At 42.5% G+C, this 17,387-nt stretch overlaps 1 protein-coding gene across 2 annotated transcripts in view; it reads right to left on the minus strand.

The window, feature by feature from the left end:
• Positions 1 to 428: 428 nt before the first annotated feature.
• The window catches only part of uvssa (UV-stimulated scaffold protein A), an 80,346-nt gene continuing 63,387 nt past the window's right edge, over positions 429 to 17,387 (minus strand). The window contains exons 11-15 of one of the 2 annotated variants that reach the window (XM_038698607.1): positions 16,944 to 17,057; positions 15,418 to 15,601; positions 15,235 to 15,346; positions 7,484 to 7,658; positions 429 to 912 (exon numbers count right to left, since the gene is read on the minus strand). In XM_038698607.1, the coding sequence (XP_038554535.1) occupies positions 819 to 912; positions 7,484 to 7,658; positions 15,235 to 15,346; positions 15,418 to 15,601; positions 16,944 to 17,057 (679 nt within the window). In that variant the 3' untranslated portion in view covers positions 429 to 818. Of the gene's footprint in view, positions 913 to 7,483; positions 7,659 to 15,234; positions 15,347 to 15,417; positions 15,602 to 16,943; positions 17,061 to 17,387 lie in introns of both variants that reach the window. The other variant, XM_038698606.1, reaches the window with a different exon arrangement.

A 17,387-nucleotide genomic window follows, 5' to 3' on the forward strand; every position in this document is an offset into this window, starting at 1 on the left:
TTTGTACAAAATACCACCTGAAATTGATAAGACCACACCTGTGAGTTAGTGACCACAGCAAAAATATATCACTGTCTACAACATAGAGAGGATCTCTGTTCCCCAAAACAGAGAAACCTAGACTGTGTAAATGATGATGCATCTCTTTGCTCGGGGCCAGACGCCCAATGACTCCCTGGCGGCAAGTCTCTGGACCAGCTGTATATTTGTTGTAGTACTTCTCTGTTCATTCTCTTTTGTTAAATAAATTCTTCAAAGACAACGGTTGGTTGTAACTCATTATTTGCTCAGCCCCTCACCACGAATATTATTTCCACGACAGCTTTCTATTCAAACTTCCTCGCGTCAATATGCTGCTGCAGGACTGTGTGCTGAATTAAAGTGGAGGACAGGACAAAGACACAAACACAGCAGGCTGAGGAAAGACATTTACAGTTTACTTCTGGTACAAAGTTTATTAACCTGGATGATGTTCATTTAATGCCCCAAAACACAAAACAAATATAAACAATAAATTCAACCAGAAAATCCTGGTAAAACATCTGTCAGTTATACATAATGAAAAATGGATTTGGCTGATACAGAGGCAATATTAAGCTGAACAACTGTTCTGGTACCTGGTTGTTATTCATCAGTCAGTTCAGTTCAGCATCTCATTAAAAGGTTATCAAAGAGCAACAAAAGTATTCCAACTGTATCACAGTGTTCAAACAACCATTCAATCATCTTAATCTCTTGAATAGATCCACATACTATGCATATCAATAAATTAAAATCTGAAGTCTTATAGAAGCAGTTCATATTGAACTGGCTGGAGGTCAATTCAGAGCATAGTTGAACTGGTTGGAGAACTTCTCATGTTTTCTCCTGTCAGCTTTACTCATCACCTGAGCTACTCTGCGTATGGTGCTCCTAGAAAGAAGGACAGAACAGAGAGCAGGACAGGAAGACGAAGATTAAAGAAAAGAATGGAATCTAAAAGTCAAATCTTCACACCATTTTCTGAGGAAACATGGCATGTGTAAAGCCACAGTCTGTATTCTACACACAATAACATCTTTAAGGATATATGGTTACTAAATATTTAGCTATATTAATTATTTAATGCATTATTATCGCCGACAATCATTAATCGTTAACGCAGTTTTTATTATTATTATTTTGAAAGTCAATTGCTCACTGGCTCTGAATACAGTCAAACGTCTCGGGTTACGTATGTAACCCTTGTTCCCCGAGAAGGGGAACGAGACACTACGTCGGTGACAACACTATGGGAACGCCTCTGGGCGTGGCAGGGCTGAACTATGAATGAAACTACTCCGATCCTATTGGTGTTGCTAGAACGGTAGCGTGTGACGGCGTAACCGGAGGCGTATGTAAGCAGCCCGGCTCCCGGAAGTCATCCTCCATGATGCTAAGCACGTCTAGCTCCTCAGAATCAGACTGTGCAAGCCTCTCCAAACTCATACCTCGGGCAGGAGAAGCCGAGAACGGGCTCTCGAACGGGGAAGAGAGGAGGCGGAGTCAGCAGACGAGGACCGGAAAAAGGCCTCAGCCGTCCCGACGCCCTCGGAGATATCACGCTGCGATCCCCGTGACCATAGCCGCTGCAACGCCTCAGCAACCGTGGGGCCTGAGCCATGGGGAGGGCCTGAGCCATGGGGAGAGCGCACCTAACCCTAACCCTAACCCTAACCCCACGGGGGGCGGGGACACTCTTACCCAGCCCAAATCCCTCACCTTAACCTCAGTACTCACCGTGACTCACTGGAAACCTCAATTAGAAAAGCCTCAAGCAGAAGATCAGTCAAACCTAAAGAAAAAGGAAACTGAAAGATGCCACTCTGTAAAGCCTGATGAAGGACAAATAGTTCTCCGAAACGTTGCAACAAGGCAGAGTGAAGCAGGACCAAATAGGCCTGGATTAATAGGAAAATTCATCGTAAGACATCCAAGTAGGATGCAGAAATTAAAGGATTCGTGAAGTCCAATTTTTTGACCAAATGCAAAGGTAATGCACTTTTGTTTTTTACCATGGGAAATGTGGGAAATGCTTAAGACATCAAGCAAGGAGGGAGTGTTTTTGCCTTTCTGGGGTCGCTGGAGGCGCATCACAGGACAGTGCACCAGACTGGCTAACGCAGAGCTTTGTAAGTCGTTGGCCAGCTCTTTTTCCCCTCTCCCTAACTCAGCCAGTGCCGTGTGTGACCTCTGGATGGCCCCACGGGGGCGGGGACACTCTTACCCAGCCCAAATCCCTCACCTTAACCTCAGTACTCACCGTGACTCACTGGAAACCTCAATTAGAAAAGCCTCAAGCAGAAGATCAGTCAAACCTAAAGAAAAAGGAAACTTAAAGATGCCACTCTGTAAAGCCTGATGAAGGACAAATAGTTCTCCGAAACGTTGCAACAAGGCAGAGTGAAGCAGGACCAAATAGGCCTGGATTAATAGGAAAATTCATCGTAAGACATCCAAGTAGGATGCAGAAATTAAAGGATTCGTGAAGTCCAATTTTTTGACCAAATGCAAAGGTAATGCACTTTTGTTTTTTACCATGGGAAATGTGGGAAATGCTTAAGACATCAAGCAAGGAGGGAGTGTTTTTGCCTTTCTGGGGTCGCTGGAGGCGCATCACAGGACAGTGCACCAGACTGGCTAACGCAGAGCTTTGTAAGTCGTTGGCCAGCTCTTTTTCCCCTCTCCCTAACCCTCCGAAAGAGAGCCGCACGAGACCTCAACACCCTCAGGGACAGGGCCTCGCCATGGCCGCAGGCAGCCCCCTCGAGAGCTGCCTGGGCGTGCGACATCCCCAGACAGGAAACACACATCTCATGAGTCTCCCCAGCCGCGATGTAGCGTGGGCATGGAAAAACACATTGTCGGAACTGATTACCAGATTACCAGATACCATGGTCTCTACTGCCTCGTCAGGACTTCCAGGTAAGACAACAACTTTCTCGATAGCGGAGCCAGAGTGCCTGCTGAATAGACAGAAGCTAATGTGTCCTGTGTGCCGGCGTGCTTATATATGCCTCCGGTTACGCCGTCACACGCTTCCGTTCTAGCAACACCAATAGGATCGGAGTAGTTTCATTCATAGTTCAGCCCTGCCACGCCCAAAGGCGTTCCCATAGTGTCGTCACCGACGCAGTTCGAGTTCCCTCGAAGGGGAACCATGGGTCACAGGAGGGGTGGGATGTTGATCAGCCTGCAAATCAGCCACCCAAACAAGCATGTGGGAGAAGTAGATCAATAAAAGCAAGACAAGTGAACAAATGCCACAGCTGTAGCCTATTTAACTTTAGTTAAAATTATAGGCTAAACTTTACCTGATAGGCCTACATCTAGTTTTGCGGGGTTGCTCTGCCATGCGAATTTCCTCCTGTTGATGTCCTGATAACTATTTAGTAAACAGTAATAGATTCTGAAAACTCACAAACAGCGTAGATCAGTCTCTCTTCCAATCATTTGTGCTGCGGGTCGCGTACAGACAATTCAACTTCGCTAGTGGGCGGGTGTGTGTGTGTGTGAGGGGAGCACAACCGCGACAGTTTCACAGGAACATGCCCGCCTGTCGCTATGCTTTGTGCTCGACCGCTTCACCTGACTCTAACAGGGACACTTGCTACTGAACATAGACTGTTTCTGCTACTCCCTGATAAAAGAAAAATGGTTCTGCTGATACCTGTTCAGAAAAAAACCCCGATTTATATATGTTAACCTGTTGCTCAGAAGGTACAGTGGATAGAAAAAGTCTACACACCCCTGTTAAAATGGCAGGTTCTTATGATGTAAAATAATGAGAAAAAGATAAATCATGTCAGAACTTTTTCCACCTTTAATGTGACCTATAATGTGAACAATTCAATTGAAAAACAAAACAAAATAAATCACAATGAAAAAATGAAAAATAAAAACCTTAATAACTTGGTTGCATAAGTGTGCACACCCTCTTATAACTGGGGGTGTAGGGGCAGGGTGGCAAGACGGAAGCCTTTTCTTACAAAGAAAAACATGCAAGCACGGCTGAAGTTTGCAAAAACAAACATCAAGTCCCCAAAAGCATGTGGGAAAATGTGTTATGGTCTGATGAAACCAAGGTAGAACTTTTTGGCCATAATTCCAAAAGGTATGTTTGGTGCAAAAACACACTGCACCCAAGGAACACCATACCCACAGTGAAGCGTGGTGGTGGCAGCATCATGCTTTGGGGCTGTTTTTCTTCAGCTGGAACCGGGGCCTTAGTCAGGGTGGAGGGAATTATGAATTGTTCCAAATACCAGGCAGTTTTGGCACAAAACCTTCAGGCGTTGGTTAGAAAGCTGAAGATGAAGAGGAAGTTCACCTTTCAGCACGACAACGACCCAAAGCGCACATCCAAATCCACAAAAGCATGGCTTCACCAGAAGAAGATTAACGTTTTGGAACGGCCCAGCCAGAGCCCAGACCCGAATCCGATTGAACATCTGAAGAGGGCTGTGCACAGGCCATGTCCTCGCAATCTGACAGATTTGGAGCGCTTTTGCAAAGAAGAGTGGGCAAATATTGCCACGTCAAGATGTGCCATGCTAATAGACTCCTACCCAAAAAGACTGACTGCTGTAATAAAATCAAAAGGCGCTTCAACAAAGTATTAATCTAAGGGTGTGCACACTTATGCAACCAGGTTATTTGAGGATTTTTATTTTTCATTTTTCCCCCTCAAAGATTTCAGTTAGTTTTTCTATTGAATTGTTCACATTATAGGTCACATTAAAGGTGGAAAAAGTTCTGACATGATTTATCTTTGTCTCATTATTTTACATCATAAGAACCTGCCATTTTAACAGGGGCGTGTAGACTTTTTCTATCCACTGTACCTGTTATGATGTTCTGATCGTGGCTCTGGACTCTAACATGTTTTAACAAGCTATAGAAGGTAATGCCCTGGCACCTGGCAGTGGCAAAAAGCTTTGGTTTTATATTTGATTTGATTACATTAATGTTTAAGTTGAGATTTACAAGTAATATTTTATTGCTGCTGTGTAAAGGTGACCATTCTCTGTAAACCCTAGAGAGAACCCATAATGTAATTCAAAAAGTGAAACTTTCATATATTCCAGATTCCTTATACATAAAGGGAAATATTTCAGGCCTTTATTTTGTTTTAATCCTGATGATTATGGCTTATAGCTCACGTAAATCAAAAATCCATATGCAGTTGCCAAGTCTTGCTGAAAAAGGAAATCAGCATTTCCATAAAGCATTTCAGCAGATGGAAGCATGAAGTACTCTAAAATCTCCTGGTAGACGCTGCATTGACTCTGGACTGATAAAACACAGTGGACCAGCACCAGCAGATGACATGGCACCCAAATCATCTGACTGTAGAAATTTCACACTGGACTTGAAGCAAATTGGATTTTGTACCTCTCTACTCATCCTCCAGACTCTGGGACCTTGATTTCCAAGTAAAATGAAAAATTTCCTTTCATCAGAAAAGAGGACTTTGGACCACTTTGTGCCTGGTGGCTCTTGATGCAATGACTCCAGCCTCAGTCCACTCCTTGGGAAGCTCCCTCAAGTTCTTGAATTGGTTTTGCTTGACAATCATCTCAAGGCTGCGGTCATCCCTGTTGCTTGCGCACCTTTTCTTACCACACTTTAACCTTCCAGTCAAATAGAATATGAAGAATATGCTTTGATCCAGCACTCTGTGAAGAGCCAGCCCCTTCACCAATGACCTTCTGTGGCTAACCTCCTTGTGGAGGGGGTCAATGAGTGTCTTCTGGACAACTGTCAAGTCAGAGGTCTTCCACATGATTGTGGTTATGTGTACTGAACCAGACTGAGAGATTAAAGGCTCTTCTCAGGTCAACATTTCTGTTATTATTCATTCTTTATTATAAAATTTGACATATGGATTTTTGAGTTCCATGAGCTGTAATCCATAATCATCAAGAAAAAAACAAAAAGTCATGAAATATTTGAATATATCTAGAATATATTTCACTTTTTGACTCAATTTATGGTAAAAACTTTCTCAAGACTTTCAAATTTTCTGTGATGGACCTGTATATAAATATATATAAGTATCTCACAAAAGTGAGTACAACCCTCACATTTTTGTAAATATTTTATTCTATCTTTTCATGTGACAACACTGAAGAAATGACACTTTGCTACAATGTAAAGTAGTGAGTATAGTATAAAAAAGTGTAAATTTGCTGTCCCCTCAAAATAACACATCACACAGCCATTAATGTCTAAACCGCTGGCAACAAAAGTGAATACACCCCTCAGTGAAAATGTCCAAATTGGGCCCAAAGTAATATTTTGTGTGGCCACCATTATTTCCCAACACTGCCTTGGGCATGGAGTTCACCAGAGCTTCACAGGTTGCCACTGGAGTCCTCTTCCACTCCTCCATGTCATCACAGAGCTGGTGGATATTAGAGACCTTGCGCTCCTCCACCTTCCGTTTAAGGACACACCCAGATGCTCAATAGGGTTTAGGTCTGGAGACATGCTTGGCCAGTCCATCACCTTTACCCTCAGCTTCTTTAGCAAGGCAGTGGTCGTCTTGGAGGAGTTTGGGGTCGTTATCATGTTGGAATACTGCCCTGCGGCCCAGTCTCCAAAGGGATGGGATCATGCTCTGCTTCAGTATGTCACAGTACATGTTGAACTGCAGCTCCCCAGTGCCGGCAGCACTCATGCAGCCCCAGACCAGGACACTCCCACCACCATGCTTGACTGTAGGCAAGACACACTTGTCTTTGTACTCCTCACCTGATTGCTGCCACACACGCTTGACACCATCTGAACCAAATAAGTTTATCTTGGTCTCATCAGACCACAGGACATGGTTCCAGTATCCAATGTCCTTAGTCTGCTTGTTTTGAGCACACTATTTGCAGGCTTTCTTGTGCATCATCTTAAGAAGAGGCTTCCTTCTGGAACCACAGCCATGCAGACCAGTTTGATGCAGTGTGCGGTGTATGGTCTGAGCACTGACAGGCTGACCCCCCCCCCCCCCCCCCCCCAATGCAGACTTGCAGCACTCATACTTCTATTTCCCAAAGACAGCCTCTGGATATGACGCTGAGCACGTGCACTCAACTTGACACCATGGAGGGAAAATGGCTGTGTGATGTGTTATTTTTAGGGGACAGCAAATTTACACTGGTATACAAGCTGTACACGCACTACTTTACAATGTAGCAAAGTGTCATTTCTTCAGTGTTGTCACATGAAAACATAGAATCAAATATTTAAAAATATGTGAGGAGTGTACTCACTTTTGTGAGATACTGTATACACACATACACTATGTATAAACACATAAGTATACATATATGCAAGTCACCTAACTTTGTGGAAGTGCAATACAAAATAGCAGCAGTGCCCCTTTAGGTGGTGCATGTTCTCAGTTAGTAGACACTACATTGGTGTGAGCTTTCAGAGAAGGCTGTTCCTGCCCGAACAGGAAATGACGTACTTGTTGAAGACTTTTTTCTCCAGCCTATAGCGGGAAGTGTTGGTGCTCTGCTTCAGATCACTGAGGTTGGGGTATTTCTTCTTTTTCCCTTTCCCTTTTTTACCAACCCTGTCAGAACCCAGGTTTTCTCCTGTTGCCACCTCGATGTCTCGCATCAGCTCTGCATCACGCCAGTCTACAACAGAAAGAAAACAAATCATTAAAAGGTGAAGAAGACAATCCCTCCAGGCTGATGTTTCCCATAACACATTTCATCTATTGGTCTTGGTAAATGGCACAAGAACATAATATAAATGTTGCTGTACTGAATGTTGGGAAGCTTGGTCACACTTCTAAGACTCACTGCCTACCTTTGTTATTTTACCCAGCCCAGCATGTCATAGTTTCAGCAGGTGCTACAGTACTGCATACATTTGGCCAGCTGTGCTTTTTAAAGCATTCTGAAGCATCTGATCCAGCAGAGCTGTGCTGGATGTTTGACACCAATCACCGTTTGCATCTTATGGCTAATGCTCATTTTTGGCTAGCTGTAACATCCAGGAAAAATTACCAAAATTATTTATGGAAAAAATTCATCTTCAGTTCATCAAAGTTTTGCATGCCCATATTTACATTTACATAGTAATGTAAAATTACTTTGGACTTGATTTTAGTAGCAGGATTCATCTGCTGTCAGCCATGCAGAGTTTCCCAACAGGAATATTACTGCATTAATGTTATTCAGCGCTCATCACATCAAAGATAACAGCGAAAATAAGAGTGGAAGATTTTATTTTAATTGACAAAAACTAAAACATGTTTTTGTAAAAATACTGAGACTAAACCTTGGACAGTGACTTAACACTCAAGTAAGGTTGGACCAACAGACGATGCCATTGTCCATCGTCAATGGCTGACAGACATCACAACGTTGAGCCGGCATTAAAACACGCAATATTTGTATGTAATTAAGCCCTTTCATTTTCAAACAGCTACTCCCTCTGGCTGCCACAATTACAGACTGAAACGTCAACCAAATCTCATGTTAATGAAAAGTGTAATGGAGTAATTCCAGCTGATAACATAAATGAGCTCACACTGCACACTTTCACAGAGCACAAGAAGTAAACAGTGTGTCGCACAGGCTCATTTGGATCCAATACTGGTGTTAATGAAAAGTGTAACGTCATAATTCTGGGTGATAAAGTAAAAGTGGCTGTAATGCAGAGTAATGAAGGTCTAAACGAACAGACACTTGTAATTAATGACGTACTGCGGTGGAATTAGAGATAAAGCTGCAGTAATGCAAAGTAATTACACTGTGATTGTGACGGGATTGAAGTCAGGCTCTCCACTCTGTCAAAACACTGACCTCAGCTCAGTGTGTGTGTGTGGGGTTATTAATCAGCCGGTCTGACCCTGGGTCTGACTGGACCTTCATCTATCCCTCATTACACACACACGCACACACACACACACACACACACACACACAGGCAGAAGAGCAGTAATTGAAAAGCAGCTGGTGTATTTAGGAGAATCATTACTGCTAAAAGAGGAGCAGCTGCATTTACACTGGCTGCTTCGGGTGTGTTTGCTCTGTTACTTTATTGTTGTGTTTGAGAAAGAAAGGAAGAAAAAATAAAGAAAAATTATAAAAATAAGAGACCAAAAAAAAAGAAATAAAGACAAAGGAAATCAAAAAAAGGAAAGGAGGAAAAAGAAAGAAGAGAAGTGGGTTGTGATGGTTATGAGTGCTGCAGCAGGGCTCTTATTTCTGTCAACACCTCTCAGCCCGCCCAGCTGGGGTCTTTGTGTGTGTCAGGGCAGGGGCCAGACCCCACACACACACCACCTCTCTCACCACGCACCACCAAGCACAAAGACCCTATGTGTGTGTGTATGTCTGGTATAACTGTCTGTGTGTGAAGGTCTGATTCACAATCATCCCACATACAGCGGAGCCTTTAAAACACTAGTTAAGGTTAAATACAAGTCAAAATAAATAACAACAGAAGAGCAAATATGGAGTCCAGTACCCTGCGATTATAGGGGTCCGTGGGGGGATTTTCACCCTCAAAGACTGTTCGTCCATTTGACAGCTTTAGCACTACAGACGAAGAATATTATTTTATATTACAAGAGAAGAAGTTAAGATACCGTGGCAGCATTTGTCAGAGGTACTGATGATAGACAGCAGGACAGTGGCCTGGACTGTCACAACAGGACATGTCCCCTAGTGATGATGTTCTACAGCCGTGTACATCATTTTCACAGGATGAAAACGAGCACATTACTTACTGGTAATATACTACATGACCTCCATGTTTCTACACTGCAGTACAACAACTGGGTTTCAGCATCTGATATCCCTTCAAACTAATGGGTGTACTACACAAACTGGACTTCCTGGACCAAAGCTCAGTAGCTCACTGTTACTTGAAGTAACATGGTCACCAATGCAACCCCATGTAGTGTGTTGTGTTGTTTCAATGTTTTCACCATCGGCCTCCCTAAAGTAAAGAATGTGTAGTTATCTGGCCAGGCACTAACTGAGCACTGAAATGCCACTGGGAACGGGAAAGTGTCACCATCACTTAATAAAGTCTGTGCAACTTAAAAAACACACATACGCAGATCAGAAAAAAGCCAGAAACCAATCACACCTGATTTACTAGCCAACACAAGGCACTGCAGGTGATGTCATCTCTGTAATTATCAGAGGATAAAGACTTCCCCTCACATCTTCAGTTACTGTTTGCTGCTGTTAGCTTTCAGCTGTGTCTGCTGGAGGGTGTAGAGAGGTCACCACCTGAGTCTTTTCATCTGTCATTGAGGAGCTTCATGCTGTCCCTCAGCTGCACTACTGACTCTAGCAGGAGTAAGATGACCAGACAGAGTCGCTAGTGTAGCAACACAGACCAGATCCCTCACCAGCTTCCACCCAACAACGACTTTTAAGGGGGTCAGACCAAAAGCAAATTTTCGCCACTGTAGCTCAGTGCAGTTAAATCAGCGATCAGACGACCCTCTGTATTAATATTCAGATCATCATACAATTCCACTTGAAAGAAATCATCGCTTATAAAGTATTACACATGTATATGTTGAGGTAAAGCGAACAAAAACCTTTTTTTGATAACCTTTGCAAATAGCTAATAAATTCAAGTGTACTTTAGCCAATCAAATGCTTCAGCCCACCTCCTGACCTCCACTGACTTGTCACATCAGTGAAGGTCTTCTTGATGAGACCAAAGCATTGTTATTGCAGTGGGCGAGGAGAAAACAAAGTGAACGCCATTCCAGTCAACACTGAGGCTGATGCCATTTTCCAAGCTGATGTGCCGATTAATGGCACTGCTCAGGTTTTTTGAGTTCTAAGATCCTAGACTTTTAGATTTTGGAGATCCCAGAGAAGACCTTTCTAGTACTGGATGGTGAGCCTAGTCTACTAAAGATACAGAACCCGTTGCCAACAGTAAGACGGCTGAGAGTTAATGAACACCTACATCATTCGCGGCAGGACTGAACTGTACAAACACACACACAATAACAGACAACATACACTCACCAGCCACTTTATTAGGTACACCTGTTCAATTGCATGTTAACACAAATAGCTCATCACATGGCAGCAACTCAATGCATTTAGGCATGTAGACGTGGTCAACTTGTTGAAGTTCAAACCAAGCATCAGAATGGGGAAGAAAGGGGATTTAAATGACTTTGAACATGTCATGGTTGTTGGTGCCAGACATGCTGGTCTGAGTATTTCAGAAACTGCTGATCTACTGGGATTTTCACGCACAACCATCTCTAGGGTTTACAAAGAATGGTCCGAGAAAGAGAAAAGATCCAGTGAGCGGCAGCTGTGTGGACAAAAATGTCTTGTTGATGTCAGAGGAGAATGGTTGGAGATGACAGAAAAGCAACAGTAACCCAAATAACCAATCGTTACAACTAAGGTGTGCAGAATACCATCTCTGAACACACAACACGTCGAAGCAGATGGGCTACGGCAGCAGAAGACCAGATCGGGTGCCACTCCTGTCAGCTAAGAACAGGAAACTGAGACTACAGTTCACACAGGCTCAGCAAAATTCGACAATAGAAGAAAAATGTTGCCTGGTCTGATGAGTCTCGATTTCAGCTGCGACATTCAGATGGTAGTAGTATGTTTTGCGGTGAAAAAGTAGCTGGATGGCTGGATGTGGACGTCGAGTCGGCCGACTCCTCCATATACTTGGCATGGTAGATATCTGACGTCGGCGATGTGTCAGAAATGTGTTGGGGAGCCGTTTTGATGCGTCGTCGTGTAGTTCACACATAACGACTGGCAACACCTGATCGACCGCTGATTTACCCCTGATCACAGCCTGATGGTCGCGGAGCTCACCGAGTGGCAAATCGGGCTAAAAATCGTGTAGTGTGAACTAGGCTTACTGTCCCTCATTGCCTGTTTACCCTCACTGTATATATGTGTATGTGTGTGTTTGTGTTTGACTGTGTGACTGAATAGGTAGAAGGAGCTGAGGACAATGGTCCGTTCATGCCACTGTCCCCCCTACTGTGAGATTGATGGTGTGTGTGTGTGTGTGTGTGTGTGTGTCTCTAAGTGTGAGATTGACTCGTGGATCGATAGTGTAGTTGGTAACAAAAGATGCTATTTCACAACTCACTGGACTGCATGCCATGGTCACACACACAAACACACACACACAAAGCTGGTGGTTAACAAGACACTGAGGCAGCTGGTGGACATCCTGCAGACACATACACTCTCAGAATGTACTGACCTGGTCTGTTGTTTTCCTGCACAAACTGTTTACTGTTGTTTCTCTCCATTCTGCTCAGTGACTGGGCATCATCATTAAACCACGGTCACTCTTCACCCATTTACATCAACATGATTTCTGAGGAAAACTGAGCTAGTAACAGTTACAGGCTTTTAATGATCATTGTACCCTGCTGTTGGACAAAGTGGCGCCTCTTAAAACTAGAGAAATTCTGCATCTTAAAGAGCTCTTAATAGTCTTAAACGAAATGATCAAGGATGCTAGGTCCTCTGCCTGTAAAAACATCCTAAAGCTCTGTTTGAGACTATTAACAACATTGTTTCTCCTGCTGCATGTATTGTCCCTGTGTTTTCAAATGTTGACTGCAACCACTTTTTGTCTCACTTTGTGGACAAGGTTAGGGCTGTCAGGGCAGGCATTGTTCCATCAGCAAACCCCCATATAGTTAAACATCACAGACTTTCAATACTGGACTCCTTCTGCCCCATTACCCTGAATGACATCATGAAGTTAGTGGGCATGATGAATCCTTCCGAAAGCCCTGTTGATATTTTACCCACATCTACTTGGCCCATGTTTGTTGTCAATTTTAAACTTATCTCTTCAGCTGGACCAGCTGTTTTAAGCATGCTGTTGTTCAGCCTATCTTGAAAAAGAACAATCTTGATGCAGCTTCATTTAGAAACTATAGGCCTATTTCTAAACTGCCTTTTCTTTCGAAGATTCTAGAAAAGGTTGCTGCGAACCAGCTAAATAATGTTTTGGATTCCCATAATATCTTTGATAAGTTTCAGTCTGGTTTTCGTAAAAACCATTCAACTGAGACTGCCCTCCTTAGGGTCTCAAATGATATTTTGATGGCTGCTGATGGGGGTAAATGTTCTGTGCTGGTCCTCTTAGATATCAGTGCAGCGTTTGATACTGTTGATCACTGCACTCTGATTGATGGACTGAAAACAACTGTGGGCATTACTGGATCAGCTCTGGACTGGTTTTCCTCCTAACTTTCCGACAGGAGTCCATAGGAACATATATGTCAGACTCTGCCCCTTTGTCCTGTGGTGGGCCCCAAGGTTCTGTGCTCGGCCCCCTGCTGTTCAGTCTGTATATGCTTCCTCTTGGAAAGATTATTGGTAGTTTTGAAGAAATATCTCATCATTGTTATGCTGATGACATCCAATTATATTTATCTTTTAGCCCTGATAGGCTAGACAAACTGTCCGTGTTGCACAATTGACAAAACTGAGGTGCTGATTTTTGCCCCAGAAAACATTACTCGTAAGATCAGGCAGGCCACTGGGACTCTATCATCCTCTGACGTTAATGTTGTGCGAAATCAGTTATTTTTGACAAATCTATGTGTTTTCTGAAGAAGAGATGGAGATGTTTGTTCATGCTTTTATTTCTTCTTCTGGATTATTGCAATGTACTGTACACTTGTTTAAACAAATCCTCCATGGACAAACTGTAAGTTGTACAGAATGCAGCTGCAAGACTTTTGTCAGACCAATAGGAGATCACACATTACACCTGTGCTTAAGGCTCTTCATTGGTTTCCAATTGGTTTTAAAGTGCATTTTAAATTTTAACCATTACTTACAGAGCCTTGCATGGTCAAGCTCCCTCTTACATCCAGAATCTATTGCACGCACACACTTCTGGTCGCTCTCTGAGGTCCTCAGGCCAAGACCTTTTAACTGTTCCCAGAACTCGTTTTAAAACAAGAGGTGATCGGGTTTTCTGTGTGGTGGCTCCAAGGCTCTAGAACTCTCTCCCTTTGGCCTTGAGAGCCTTGGACTCTGGAAACTTAAGACTCTGGAAACTTAAAACACCTTAAGACACATCTTTTTAGACAAGCATTTCACTAGCCATATGGTTTTGTATTTTATGTGTTGTTGTTTTTATTTGTTTTATTTTATTGTTTTTTATTGTGAAAATTCAACCACATGTCTTCCTTAGGTTGTTCACTGAGCAACAGAAAAAGCTAGTAAGTGGACAGTAGTACAAGTCCACTTACTAGTTACAGGGATTTTGTTTCCAAGCTACTGCTTCCAAGGTCAAAAATGAACTTATTATTTTGTTGGTGTAATAATAATGAGCTGCCTTGATAGGAGTTTTGACCAAATCTGAAGTGCAACAACAACAACCATTTGCATTCTGAGATGATCATTCATGCTTTTATTTCCTCTCGTTTAGATAACTGTAACAGTCTTTTTTACTTGTTTGAGCAAGAAGGAGCTTTACCGTCTCCAGGCTGTTCAGAACTCAATCATTCCAAGCAGTGGCACCTAGGCTGTGGAATGCATCGCCTACCTTTCTACATTGTGTGAATTCTGTCGATTCTTTTAAAAAGCAATTGAAGACTCTCCTATTCAAGCTTTTAGTTACACAAGGGTTTTTATGGTTGTTTGTTCTATGTTTTCCATTTGTTTTTAAATTTTCTTATGCACTGTATTTTACTTTGTTGTATTTTATCACATTTTATTGTGAAGCACTTTCAATTTTTATCTGTGAAAGATGCTATACAAATAAACTTTACTTACTTACACTTCACTGTTCACACTGGCCACCACAGACACACCCCGCATTTACAGATGCAGCTCTTACTGTTTCTTTGCTGCTTTTAGAGGACACAAGACCTTTCTAAAGCATTCATGCTGAAACATGGGCGGCTGTGGCTCAGGAGGTAGAGCTGGTTGGCCGTTAATCGGAAGGTCGGCGGTTCAATCCCTGGCTCCCCCTGCGTGTGTCCTTGGGCGGCTGAATGCATGCATGAATGTTAGTTTCCGTTTGAGCACTTAGGCTCAGTGTATGACTGGTGAATGCAGATGTAGTGTAAAAGCGCTTTGAGTGGTCCGAAAGACAAATTGATGGTTTAGATGAAGAAATTATTGAAGTTTACATTTACAAACATTTTGGAGAGTTCAGGGATGGTCAGTGTGTGTGTGTGAGTGTGTATATGTGGATCACTCCTCACCTGGATGCTCCTCCCTCTTCCTCCTCTCCTCCTGCTCCTCCCTCAATCGGTCCTCCTGTTTGCAGGGTCGACCCTCCTGGTCTCGAGGAATGATCTGGCCATGGAAAGGACACTGAAGGGCACAAAGTCACAGCTCAGACACACACACCAACAGCATGGGAAACACAAAGAGACAAGTTTTACCTTGTAGCGGTCCTGTCTCTGACACAGCTTTCCATTGCCCAGTGGAGCTCTGCAATAATGGCTGACAGGAGTGAAACTCCCAGGGAAGGAGATGTATCTGCTCCTGCTCTCTGCCAGCAGCTCCTTGTTCTCTACCTCCTCCTCCATCTCAGCGTGAACCCAGAACTGATGCTGAGAAGCTGACCTGCACAATCAAAACACATGGGACCACAAGTTAAACATACCATCAGAAACCCACATCTGAGACCTTTAAGACTAGAGCCAGACCGATATCGGACTTCTAAATCCGATGCCAATTTCGATATTTGAGGATTTTAAAATCCGATATGCTGATATATCGGCCGATATTCTTTTCCCCCCTTATTTTAAGAAACGCATAACATAAACAAAGATTATCCCTAATAGTTGATGTTGATATGATGAGAACTCACCAAGATAGTATGGCATAATGCAGTATTAAAAAAAAAAAAAATTATTGTTAAATATAAATAAATACTTTGAACAAAAGTACAACAAAATATGTTTTGATAAATAAGAGTCAAATGTATAAAACTACAGAAAACATTTTACAAATATCTGATTTGTTATAAATTATTGAGCGCTGTTAATAATGAACATTTAATTAAATAGTGAATGTATTGTGGAGGCCAGCAAAACAGAAACTATAAGAAATACCAATATACTACTACTACCACCATTACTACCATTACTATTACTACTACTACTAACAATAATAATAATACCATATATATATATATATATATATATATTTATTTATTTTATTTATTTTTTTTGTCATAATAGTTATTACCTTACATATAATGGGCCCCAATTACTACTTTCTACTATGTAGCATATTCACATCTAGTTTATCCCTTTAACAGCAATGTTAATTCTAGCCAAAGCTACGAGAAACCATTTTCTAACCACCATGTGGCTCTAAAACATGTCGTCTATCATGTGACAGTGACCCAGAGGACCTGCAACTTTGAGATTTCACACTAACGTTGCACATTGAAAAGAGCAGTGACGTGACAAATGACTAACTCACTGGGAACACTGAATGTGAGAGCTACCAGGAGCTACTCTCTGTGGCTCTGGTAGACTGCGGTCAGCTGATGTTTTATTGTTTGGTGCTGCAAAGTTAACAGAGGAGCTGAAGCGCACCCTCTGGTGGGCACTCTTTACGACGCTCATGACATGAGGGAAGGATCTCTTTGAGACAGTTTCATTGCTGTCTGGAACTGAATGTAAAAGGGAATTCATGAAAGATAAGAAAACATCGAAAACAACATATTTCTGATGAAACACCCACTGGACAGCAACATGTTTAAAAGTACTGACTGAAAGAAGGTGAGAAAATTTTTATTTCCAGATGCTGGGTTTATTATCATATTCTATGAAAGCTCAAATTGCAAATGTAGTGGCTGTTTCTGGGACTGTGATTGCAGAGATTACATTTCTTCCACATGACTGAAATGTCCATCAGTGATGAATTGTGTGTGCGTGTGTGTCTGGTGAGTTACTTGAAGATCTTGCCAGCGTTAGGCTGCTCCTGGCCCCAGTAGTACAGATCCAAACCAAACGGAACCACAGGAGCCCCAACAGCCTTCTGGTCTGAATTAAGACCTGAGGAGCTGCTGCTGCAGGAAAGACATTTGGAAGGAGAGGTAAACTAGTCTCATGCACAGACAAATTCAACTTAGGGTTTCGGGTCAACTCTCACATTGTCCAGAAACTATTTAATATACAAACCTGAAAGAAAGAGGATGGTCAGAGGACCTGGACTGCACTTGTTTGTGTGTTTGTCCCTTTTAGTAGTAACAGAGAGGGATCTACATAAAGACAGTTTTTAATAGCTTGAACTAAATGTAGAAGTTAATCCCTGTCATTTTTAAGAGATAGAGATACTTTATGAGGTTTTCATCTGACAGTAGCAGTGTCCTGTTTGGGCAGGAGTCAAACATCAA

The sequence above is a fragment of the Micropterus salmoides genome, unplaced genomic scaffold (assembly GCF_014851395.1).
Source record: "Micropterus salmoides isolate LMB-PRFRI ecotype aquatic unplaced genomic scaffold, ASM1485139v1 Ms_hic_scaffold_5, whole genome shotgun sequence".
In the NCBI taxonomy this organism is placed as follows: Eukaryota; Metazoa; Chordata; class Actinopteri; order Centrarchiformes; family Centrarchidae; genus Micropterus; species Micropterus salmoides.